Source organism: Zingiber officinale, chromosome 6A, assembly GCF_018446385.1.
Source record: "Zingiber officinale cultivar Zhangliang chromosome 6A, Zo_v1.1, whole genome shotgun sequence".
Taxonomy (NCBI): Eukaryota; Viridiplantae; Streptophyta; class Magnoliopsida; order Zingiberales; family Zingiberaceae; genus Zingiber; species Zingiber officinale.
The window spans coordinates 147,016,950-147,028,767 of NC_055997.1; the positions used below are offsets into that span (position 1 = coordinate 147,016,950).

The 11,818-nt window shown below is 42.0% G+C and overlaps 3 protein-coding genes across 6 annotated transcripts; 2 read left to right on the forward strand and 1 right to left on the reverse strand.

The window, feature by feature from the left end:
• Positions 1 to 1,347: 1,347 nt before the first annotated feature.
• Positions 1,348 to 4,046, forward strand: LOC121998574 (PLASMODESMATA CALLOSE-BINDING PROTEIN 2-like). Its single transcript, XM_042553550.1, has 4 exons — positions 1,348 to 1,538; positions 2,544 to 2,783; positions 2,868 to 2,901; positions 3,594 to 4,046. Exons 1-4 carry the CDS (start codon positions 1,487 to 1,489, stop codon positions 3,781 to 3,783), a joined length of 516 nt encoding a protein of 171 aa, XP_042409484.1. The 5' UTR covers positions 1,348 to 1,486; the 3' UTR covers positions 3,784 to 4,046.
• Positions 4,047 to 4,107: 61 nt separating this feature from the next.
• Positions 4,108 to 9,611, reverse strand: LOC121998573. Of its 4 annotated transcripts, XM_042553548.1 has the most exons (9): positions 9,470 to 9,611; positions 8,752 to 9,341; positions 7,314 to 7,669; positions 5,922 to 7,128; positions 5,751 to 5,832; positions 5,547 to 5,613; positions 4,632 to 4,817; positions 4,480 to 4,540; positions 4,108 to 4,412 (listed from the first exon to the last, which is right to left on the reverse strand). In XM_042553548.1, exons 4-9 carry the CDS (start codon positions 7,066 to 7,068, stop codon positions 4,225 to 4,227), a joined length of 1,731 nt encoding a protein of 576 aa, XP_042409482.1. In that variant the 5' UTR covers positions 7,069 to 7,128; positions 7,314 to 7,669; positions 8,752 to 9,341; positions 9,470 to 9,611; the 3' UTR covers positions 4,108 to 4,224. The 4 variants fall into 4 exon arrangements, with proteins under 4 accessions (XP_042409482.1, XP_042409481.1, XP_042409480.1 ...); XM_042553547.1 differs by having other exon boundaries at positions 5,922 to 7,630; XM_042553546.1 differs by having other exon boundaries at positions 5,922 to 7,669.
• LOC121998572 lies at positions 9,542 to 11,678 on the forward strand. The gene has a single exon (XM_042553545.1). It carries the CDS (start codon positions 9,542 to 9,544, stop codon positions 11,528 to 11,530), a length of 1,989 nt encoding a protein of 662 aa, XP_042409479.1. The 3' UTR covers positions 11,531 to 11,678.
• The last annotated feature ends 140 nt before the right edge of the window (positions 11,679 to 11,818 follow it).

Sequence of the window (11,818 nt, forward strand, 5' to 3'; positions counted from 1 at the left end):
CTCGGCCGCAGTGCAAAGCAAGAGTAAAGGTCGAGCAGTTGCCCGTTCGGCTAGGTTGTCAGGCTATGAGAGCCGAGCAGGCGACGACCCTGAACCTTCCCGGACGGATACCTACGCCAGACCAAAGGCGAATATTTTGGCCGAGCGGCTTGATGATCGATCCGGGAAGAGGAAGTCAAAAAGTATGGGACAACGGGTACGTCATCTTAGTAACCCCTGTTGCTGACAACAGGCATGTTCGAGGACCAGACCATACTCAGTATCGTACGACAAAGGATTCTGCTGTCCCATCAAGGAGACACTCAGACTGTAGCAGGATGGCGTCAGACGTGCTCTTCTGACAAGCCCATGTTGTGGTATGGTATAGGACATGTGTACACCTCGATTTGTGTCCACCAAGCTCCCATAGCTCTATATAAGAGCCCTTAGACTTCACCGGAGGTATGAAATCTCTGATCCTGGAAGCCACCTTCTTGTTTTTCGTTTGCTTGACTTGAGCGTCGGAGGGTCGTCGCCGGAAACCCCTTCCCGGCTCGACTTCTTTGCAGGTTCGCCGGAAGTCGGTACAAGTGGTCGGAGATCTATGTCAGCAGTCGGAGAACGCCACGTACCCAGCGTCTGTTGATTCAGCGACTTGGACAGGATCAGTTGTAACTTGTAGTTTTAGCAGTTAAGGTTTCATAACTACTATAACATAAAAAATAATCTTAATAAATAGCATTAAAATTCTTCGGAGCCTCTAAAAAGACTAAACAATATTTTTTGGGGCTTAAGACTGTGTCAGGTTGCATGCGATAACAAATTGAGTTTCGATTTGCTATATTGTATGTCCTGTAATTTAATCCAAGTTAGAAAAATATTTATATTGTAGTAATTACGAAATCGTAATTATCATAATTATATAGTAATTACGAAATCTTAGTTGTTATATTATATGATAACTCATTTACAGTAGCTATGAAATCATAAATATTATAACTGTATAGTAGCATGTTCTAAATTTAAAATTTAAATATAAAATATAAATGAGAGATAATAATGGGAATATTACCCTAAGGAATAGTTGATTAAATAAAAAATCAAAACAAGCTTAATAAATCCAAAAACACAGAGCGTCTTTTTTTAGTTTTTATCCAATTTTATTCATAAATGCTAATGAATTTAATTTATATATATATATATATATATAATCGAATATAAAAAATTATTTCTAATATTTTTCTTATTCATAAAAAAAAAAGCGAGAGAAACAGCCGCACCTAACGGGCAGCTCAGTATCCTCCCACGCCACGTCAGTACATGTATTTTTGACCGTTGATGTTCCTGAAATAGGACACGAACACAAGCTGACTCGCTTCCCGATGCTCGCTCTCTTTCTCTCTCTCTCGCGTTAATACTTATAAACTACGACCGGTGAGGAGTGGAAGCAAGCAGCCGCTTTACAAACTTGAGAGGCGAGCACTAGCTACGTTGCTCCACTGCTTTGATGGCCGCTCTAGCTGCTCTACTTCTCGCCCTCGCCATGGTTGGCGGATCAGGCAAGTTCAAGTTCAAGTTCAAGCTCGTCGCCATAGTTTTGGAAGATTGCGACTTCTTTCTCTCACCCCTTTTTCTTTTGTCTTCTTCTTCTTCTAAATTTTTATGTTTCAAATCTGAGCTTTGATCATCATGTTTTTTTTCCTGATCAAAACATGGAAACATGGAAGAAGGTCTCATCCTGTATAGAGAAGATTTGTGGGCATTTATTTTATGATATTTCTGTTTTTTTGTTCATTTCTCGGATCAAAACATGGTAAAAGTCAGTCTTTTTAGTAATGTAGTCTTCTGCCAGTCATGGTCCAGCGAGATGCAGATCTCTATGATCTAAATCGTATGCACTATCTATATTTTGACGTGGATTGTTGAACTCTGGCGCTATTTGGAAAAACTTTGCTCTTCCTGTTGTGCTTCACTGAGTGATGAGACATTGAGACTGCCTATTGATGGTAGTGTTTGCTTTGATGCTTTTAGTAAAGTTCCGGATAATCTTCTTCTCGATGTCTTTTTGCCGTTGATTTTAAGGGATTCGTTTTTTTCTTCTCTTATCCCTAACCCTAGCTCAAAGTTTCTTTTTACCAGGTTGCTTTCCTGGTTTTCATCGATTTGTTCTGTCCAGACTTTGCATTTTCATTAGTTTTCACCAATTTTATTCAGATTGGATCGTTGAAACTATTTTTTCTCTTTTCTTAAAAGAAGTTCTTCCGGAGTCTCTTTGTTTTCTATATGGCAAATATTTGAACTCCTCTAGAACAAAACAAATTGAAAAATGCTCATCAGAAAAGAAAAAAAAAAGCAGAAGAAGAAACATGATGGTAATCTTCGCAATGGTGATTTTTTTTGGATCTTCATACCTTTTTTTTTCTCTGGGCTTTCATCCTTTTCTTTTAAAATCTTGAGCTTGTTAATGGGTGAAATGAGCTGAGAGAAACTATATGTTGGTCTCTTTTCTCACTTCCTACATATTTTTGCCATGGAGTTTGAAGGTTTGCTTTCTGGCTTGGCAGATGCTGCTTGGTGTGTCTGTAGGTCTGACCAGAGTGATGGTGTTCTTCAGAAGACACTGGACTATGCTTGTGGAGCAGGAGCTGATTGCTCCAGCATTCTCCAAAATGGAGCTTGTTACAACCCCAACACAGTGAGAGCCCATTGCTCTTATGCTACCAACAGTTACTTCCAGAGGAAGGGGCAAGCACAAGGGGCTTGTGATTTCTCTGGCACTGCCACTCTCTCCACAACAGATCCAAGTCAGCTTCTTTGTCTCTTCTTACACTCCATCAAATTATTGTCCTTATAAAATGTAGCATTAACCTCACTCTACTTTCTAACAGGTTTCAGTGGCTGCACATACCCTGCCACTGCCAGGTATCATAATTCTTCTTTATCTTATATTAGCCGACAAGTAAAACTAAAGTAAATGAATCACTTATCTAAAAATTACAGTCAAGGCTATCATCTTTATTATTATTATTATTTTCTTTTTTTTATTTATCATAAAAGACACTTCAAAATGCTCTACTTGGTGTTTTGAGGCTAGTAGAGTCTATTTATATTTTCAAAGTAACTAAATGATTTAAAAATCACAGAATGGTAGTAGATTAGACATGATCAAAATTGCTATAATTTTGGTTTGAATTGCTATGTAAGTGTATTATTTGCACACAAATTGTTAACTGTAATGATCAAAATTATTTACTGTTATATGATTATTTTTGAATTATTTAGTCAATTTAAAAGTACGGTTTCACTTCAATGCTCTCGTAGCAGTGAGTGCATTTATTAATAATTCTGAGTAGAAATGATTGCTTTGGTCATGGTCAAATATTGAGTCATTTGGTTACTTTTAAAGAATAAGTGGGCTCCAATATTTATATATTCAAATTTAAATTTTAAATAAAAAATTATTGTTTTGCTAAAACTACTTTATGGATCTTTATAAATTTAAATTTGACAACATTTTTGTATCATTTATTTCACCATCATTTGCTTTGATTCAAATGCTATTCCCTGTTTCTTCCCTCTGTTGATATTTTTTTGTCGAACCTTTCTTTCTCCAGTTCTGCAGCCACAAGTTCTACACCTGCAACAAACACCCCAGGAGCTGCATTGAGCCCTCCGAGCGGAGTGTTCGGAGGATTGGGACCATCAAGCAGCCTCTCTGACAACTCCGGTGGCTCTCTTCTCATGGCGGGGACGGCTTCTCTGCTCTTAACCGGTATTTGCTCATGGATGGCCTTGTTGAGTTAACGAGACGAAATCTTCTTCATTGGTTGGTACACTGGGCATTTTTGAGCTGATGACTGTGAAAGTCAGAGAACAAATGTATGTGATAAAAGCATATCTGATCTAGTCCGTGTTCCCTAGTGGCAAAAGGAATCGATTCCACTTCAGTGGTTTAGTGGGGCATTTGGAATATTAGTATAGTTGTTCCTTTCTTGTGAGACTGTGTCTGGATTAATGTATTATTGAGCAGCTGTTAGAACGTGAGTTTACTTGTTTGTCATGGCGAATTTTGTTGTGTTTGTTGATGTCTGGTGAATTTTAGTTTCTTGTGCAATTTGTCAACTCCAATTATACAAAGAAAAGCTTCAGAAGGATCCACATGTTTAAAATGTATGCATAGGAACATAACCAATTTACCTCTATGAAAGAATATCATTACCACACAACAGACAGAGAGAAGAGAAATCACCAGCTTCGAGTAGTTAGAGATGATGATGATTTCTGAATTTTATTAATAATCTGAAGGTAGAACTTCCATGATGGATTTCTGTCTGTAATAGGCTGCTGACCAAAAGGAATTGCTTGAACATATGCTCGAACATCATCAGCCATTGCTAGCCCTTCCAAATAAAGACGAAGATCGCCTTCAGGTCCTGCAGTTAAGACAATGAGATCTGCATGATGAAGGAGAACGTAGAATGGAATGGTGTGGAAGTTTACCTAGAGAATTGTCATCTTTGTTGGTAAAGCTATATGGATCTGGGAAAATGGCAGTGTGAGGCTGCAGAAAATGAAGTTATGACAATCCATAATTTGCAAAATAAAATTTAAGAGAGAGAAGAGCAATCAAAGGGAAAAGAAGGCATAGTTACAGGATTGCAAATAGCTTTGTAAGGAGAATCATCTATAAGCAATGTGTTAGATGCAGAGTATTCTCCCTTTTCCCATGGAAGGTCAGGTTCCTCTTTGTTCCATAATTTGTTTAGTTCCTTGAGAAAAAGTGGCTTATGAATGTTATCAAAGGTCCGACGGCCCGTATGAGTGCATTTTGATTGGTCCTAAATGAAACACAGAGAAAACTGCCTTCAGAAATTTAGTCTGTGGACATGAAATAAATTTTTTTTTTTTAGGTAATCATCGTGTCCTTAGGATTTTAGGTAATCTTCATGTCCTTAGGAAGTATAGAGTGCATAGAAACTAACAATGTCAAGTGACCATTGCAAAAGAGTCAGATCTAAAATAATTAAACAGTCTTAACGATAAAAGTTGGATGGATAAGATGACCTAACAGTAAGTAACAGTCAAGCAAGGATTGTGCATATCTTTAACTTTGGCTGAATAAAAATCAAGATTGGTAGAAGACCTTGCAATCAAGGTCAACTCCATAATACACTAACAAATCCATCAAAGCTTCGAAAGGGCTAGAAATAGTTTATTTTTCTAGTTCTATGCCAACTTCAATATTTTCTTTTATGTTCACCACCATTTTATCATGCTAATCTAAATATTGTCAAAGTCATAACTTCTCAAACTTCAACTATTGAAACATGTTAAAAGACATATTATCTATGTCAATGAATCTTTAAGTTAATACAATTTAAAAAAAAAAAACATTTACCATATTTAAAAAGATGGCATTACTTTCGTTAAGAAAGAAGAGGACTTCAAATACATTATTAAATAAATTGATTGGCTCTAGTTCATAGAAAATCATATCACAAGATTAAAAGCATGCTTAGACAAAAATTTTAAATTTCTCAAGAGAAGAAAGATATGAGATCCCTTACCCAACAAAATAACAGGTTATGTTTCAAATCTCCCATGAGATAGTCAACTACAGGATCCATATTGTTTCTGCCAATGATAAAACGAAGATAAATTCTCCTAGTGTCATGAAGAAAAATTATTGGCATCTCAATCAATGATCACCTACAACTATTACAACCTAAACAAAAGAAAAGTTGAAAAAAGAAAAACAATAAATGATGCACCTTCCCCTCGAAGACCAGACACCTACATTAAATCTCTCGAAACAAAACTTAAGAAAATTATCACAAAAGGGCCTTTTGAAAACTGATACAAAGTGCAAACAGAATATCCATCAGTAGTTGCAATTTCCAAAACATAGCCACAACAATAATCAAAGATAAGAAAATAGGCACCTGATTTTCCTCCAACTCTCTTATGTGCGATACGAGCATTACCCCGATTGATATCAGCTAGTAACCCATTCAGATCAAGAACAATTAACTTTTTTCTTGAAAATCTCAAAAAATATTCTGTATAAGGTGGCACAAAATTTGAACTTGCAACCTGGTCCTTGGTCATATAAGACATGATACGTCTTTCAGATGAAGAAGCAAGTAGTTTCTCCTCCTTGTTAAAGTGTTTGTATTTATTATCAATATTTGATTTCGCAGATTCTGATTCATCTTCAGTGCCTAAGGTAGATGTATTTTTAAAAGTGTTCCCGGATGAATCATTATCAGACTTGTTCTCTAATCCAAATAAGAAATTAGCACATTCTGCATTATGTGAATCCAACCGATTATGTTGCTTCATGAGTAAATTTGGAGAAGCTAGTTCTTGTATTAACCCCCGTGTAATTGGTGATGGAGGCACACTTCTTCCTTCCTTCATGCCAAACTGAAGGGACTTTAGGCTGGCTTCTAAAGAGTCAACCTCATATTGACGTGCCACACCAGAGTTGTCCACAGTCTGCTCTGCAACTACACTGTTGCCAGCTGCTTCCTTATCTGATACGTATAGCCTAATAGGATCAACAGACTCAACAGGCACAGAAACTGACTGAGAGATACAAGTCGCACCTGAGAAGATTTCTTGAATTTCAAGTGTGCAACCGCTTACTCTTTCTACTTCCACATTCTTGTCACCCTTGAATGGACTGGTAACTTCCAGCTTGTATGAGTTTGAAGACATCTCTGGGGATAAGTTGGTTTTAGTGTGTAAAGCTCGAGCAACCCCAGCATGGGAATCACAATCTTCAAATTTGGCATTGATTCCTATGGTGTCAATACTTAGTGAGCCATCTCTCAGGTTGGGTGGTAAAATTTCTAGTGGAAGCATTCCCTCCATCCTAGAATAAGCTTGGATATAAGCCGCATCATTATTGTCTTCTGGGACAGGTGACACTCGAAGGTTATGAAATGATGCTTCATTGGCATGAGTGATGGTTGGGACAATTTCAGAAGCCCGAAACAAATAAGTAGAACAATTGATAACTGATGATTCATTCTTCCCTCCAATTTTGTTGGTCCTATCACCTTTTGATCTGGTGTCTTTCGACATAGTGGAGATGGAAATACCCTGACCAGCTATACCACTTGTTTGATCAGCTCTATCATTTGCCTGTTCCAATATTTTATTATAGTCAGTCACTAAGATTGGGTCAACATTAGCCAATGATTCATCAATATTTGTCCTTGCTGAATCATCTTTACTGACACAGTTCCCACTTTTCTTTGGATCCATATCAACAATATTCAGTATTCAAACTCTCTTATTGGAAACTGACACTGCATTAAGGTACCCACCTTCAAACTGCCTTTTGGGAGGTCCCATCACTGACTTGATGCTCCAGCTTATGAAATGCACTATGGATCATAGCTGAATTTACTCTTTGGAAAATATCATAAATCACCAGGGAAAGTCACAGTTTCAAGCTTTCATCAAATAGGGTGGTGTAATCTTTTAATTCTCCTGAGATAGTAATATTATAGATTTCTCCCTGTAGGGATCAATTCCTCAATCTGCACTTAAATTCCCAAAAACATTATCATTCAGCACAGTAAATCCTTTCTCTGACTAATCATATGCCTTATCTTTGACTTCCGTGAATATCACCCACAACCTAATACAAATAGACAAAACTACCATTACTACCGAGGAACTTTAAAAAGTTCCATGAGTAAATGGCAGAGATGTGGACATAGACAACAATATAAATTTCATAGAGAATATAAGAAAGTAATCATGATAACATGGACTACCTAAGCCAGTTGTCACATATTTATCTACGGAACTTTGACCTATGCAATCAGATTTTTCTGAATGCGTCTAAGAAGATGAGATCGATAAGAACAATATAAAACAGGTCAAACAAAAAGGAAGATGTATGATGCATAAAAAAGTTCTTCCTGGGAAGCATGAATTTTTGATATGCACATCTATATAATCTAGGTAGACATACAAACTGAAACGCCTTGCAGAGTCAATGGCAGAATGAAGCTCGAGTATACAATAAAATATGGGTGAAATCTTTACGCAACCAAGATGGTGAAAAAGAATCATTAGCATAAACACATCATACAAGGTTTAATTTCAAACTATTGTATATATTAGTAGGAATACTTTTGAAAGAAGCATAGCAAACTCGAGCTCTTTTGGAACTACTTAAGCAACCAAAAGTGGAAATTAAAGTATACCTTGTTCCTAGATGATTATAAAATTTTCAATATTTTCCGCCTGTATAATCATTCTTATTTTTCTATGCCAACGAACACATTCACCCTCTTACCTCACATCCTCCTTGATGTTTAGAAGGTTCAATATTTCTCCACTATAAGATAACTCTAATCACTAAGCCAACACGATAAGAAATTAATGGTTTCCGCTACCTTCCAGTCTTTATAATTTAAAGTTAAACATCGATCCATCTCAACCATAACTCTAGACTAGTAATAATACAAACTTCCACTTTCAACTTCTTACATTTTATTCTACCGTATCTACATACAATTGAATCTTCCACCCTCAATTAAGCTCTTGATTGATGTCGATTCACCTGCGAAGCTTAGCGATACAACAAATTTAAGACACCGATCATGACAAGATGACAAAAGATTCAAATCTGCACCAATTTCGCTCATTCTCCATATTCCCGACAAGTAAAACACAGCAATAAAACGGAATATTAGCACACCCGAAGCGAGAAATGTAAACCTAAGAACCAGAAAACGGAGGTCAACGTACCTGAATCAGCACCCCAATTACTAGAAACGACGAAGAACCAGTCGCAAGCGCACGGAAGCGTCAAAGTAAGAGACGTGAGATCCCAGCGATCCACTTGAGATGACGGGGAATCGATCTCCGACTCTGAGGCGAGGGTTTTTCGCTTCTCGCCCACCCTTTCCCTCTTCCGAATGACACTACCCGTAGCTTCCATCGGGCGTTCTTCCTTCTTTTTGCCAGCCTTAATCTGCTCCTCCGCCACGCTGTAAGTTAACGTGTTCCCTCTTACCCCAATGCAGCCACGTGTGGATACCCACTAGTGATGACGTCAGACATGGACCTCGTGCGGATACGGGCTTTGTGATAGAATCCGATCCGATTCTCCGCACTTAGATTCCCCTGACTGATGTGTTCATACGAAGTGTTCCCCTTCTGATCCTGTTCATACGATGTGCGGCGCTGATGTGTGTGAAGGGATAGTGTGTAAGGAATCAAATACTTGCTTGTGTATAGCAAATTCTGTTACGGCATGCAACTTAGTTTTTGGATAAAGATGCAGCCCGGGAACCACTCAACACGTCATCCCGAAGGCGAGCTACCAAATCCGAAACCTGCTCGAAATTGGAAACATAAAATAATTAAAATTTTAGTAAAGTAAGATAGAGCATGTGGGACCCACGCCGTCCCCGTTCAAAACAAAGACCATCCTAGCAGCTTTATAATGACCTCTCCCACTCACCGCTTCCCCAGGCTTATTCGGTTCGCTGCACAAGCTTGTATTGCTTTCAGCCGTTGGATCTCCCCGAATTATATGGAGCCCCAAGGTAGCATCGCCTTTAGCACCGTCGGATTGCCCCAGTACGGTTTCGACGTCTTCTCCGTCCCGGTTCCATCCAACCTCGACGCCGCCGCCGCCGAACACCTAACTGATCGACGGCACACCGACGGTCGATCCGTCAATTTCAACGGTCAGTTCATCGACGAGGGCGACGCCGTCGCCTTTGTCTCCGAGCGGAGCGGGTCGGCCCGAATATACCGTTCCGATTCGGCAGACCACGCGCCAGAGTTGCTAGCTGGCATCTCCGACAGCCTATTCCATGACCGCCCGACGGTGAGAAATGGACTGGTTTTCTTCGTCTCGGCGCACGAGCGCCCCGCGGAGCCGTTCAAGAGCTGGTCCGCGGTGTACTCGACGCGGATCGACACGGGCGAGCGATTCCGGCTCACGCCGGCCGGCTTCGCCGACATGAGCCCTGCTATTTCGCTTTCCGGCGAGCTTGTCGCTGTCGCCTCCTACGGCTCTGCTTCCTGGAAAGGTGACTTCCACGAGCTCGCCACAGAGATCGTCGTGTTCAGACCCTCGGACCCCTCACGCCGCTTCGTCATCTGTGACCACGGTGGATGGCCGACGTGGGCCGGAGAATCCACGTTGTTCTTCCATCGGAAGGCTGAGGACGGTTGGTGGAGTATCTACAGGGCAGATATCACGGCGGAGCTCGAGAATGCCGGTGGCCCTGACGCTGCCCGCCGTATCACCCCTCCGGGGGTTCACGCATTCACCCCCGCAGCGGCGCACGACGGAAAGCGAATCGCCGTGGCGACGCGAAAGAAAGGCACAATTTATCGCCATATCGAACTATTCGATCTGGAATCCGAGAAATTCTACCCCATCACAGAACGGATAAACCCTAATCTCCACCATTACAATCCCTTTTTCTCGCCGGAGTCGGGTTTCCTAGGATTCCACCGCTTCCGCGGTGAGTCCTCCGGAGGCGACTCGGTGGTGCCCCATCTCCAACCGGTGCGCTCCCCCGTGAATGGGATTCGGATGCTCCGCCTCCACGGTTCGTTCCCGGCCTTCTCCCCTCACGGCAAATTCATCGCCATGAACGGCGACTTCCTCACCTGGCCGGGCTTGCTCGTCGTCCGATCCGATGGCTTCAAGCGTTGGACGCTCTTGAAGGAGCCGTCGGCGTTCTACACGGCGTGGAGCCCGACGGAAAAGGGGGTCATCTACACATCCCTCGGTCCTATCTTCCACTCCGCCAAGGCGACAGTCCAGATCGCCCGGATCACCTTCGACCCCGCAGATCTTGATGACGAATCGCCGGCAGGGGAGGTGAAAACAGAATTGAAGGTGCTGACACGCGCGGACGCCGGCAACAACGCCTTCGCGGCCTGTTCTCCCGACGGGCGCCACCTCGTGTTTCGCTCGGGGCGGTCCGGCCACAAGAATCTCTACATCGTGGACGCGGTCGAAGGGGAGTACGGCGCGGGAGGCGCCCGGCGACTGACCGAAGGCGAATGGATCGACACGATGCCGGCGTGGTCGCCGGACGGCGAGCTGATCGCGTTCTCCTCGAACCGGCACGACCCCTCCAACACGGACGCGTTCGGCATCTACCTGGTGTGGCCGGACGGCACGGGGCTGCGCCGCGTGTACGTGGCCGGGCCGGAGGGGTCGGCGGAGGCGGCGAGAGAGAGGATCAACCACGTGTGCTTCAGCCCGGACTCGCAGTGGCTGGTGTTCACTGCCAACCTGAGCGCCGTGACGGCGGAGCCGGTGTCGATGCCGAACCACTTCCAGCCCTACGGAGACCTGCACATCTGCCGGCTCGACGGGAGCGGCCTAACGAGGCTGACATTTAACGGCTACGAGAACGGAACGCCGGCGTGGGGCCCGTTGGGCGGGCCTCTTCCCGACTTGGGTTCCCTCTCGCTGCTAAGGCAAGATGACGACGCCGGGGAGAAGCTTCGCGGCCAGTTCGATGAACCGCTGTGGATAACATGTGATATCTAAGTTTTGGCTTAATTATGCAGTTTCTAAGTTTTCAAATATACATCTCATGTAACAATAAGTGTAACATCTCTGTCACATTCACGCTGTCAGTTTACTGTTATTTTAATACTAAATTACACTGTTAATTGAGTGTTGTTTGCATGCTTAAGTAGCGGAGGTGGTAGGAACCATGTGGCATCGTCCAACTTAAAATTTAATACAGGGAAGAACTCAAGTCAAACCGAGATCGAGTCAAGTTGGACATCACTGGAAGAGCTCAAGTCAAGTTCGTTCGAAGCTCGAGTTAAG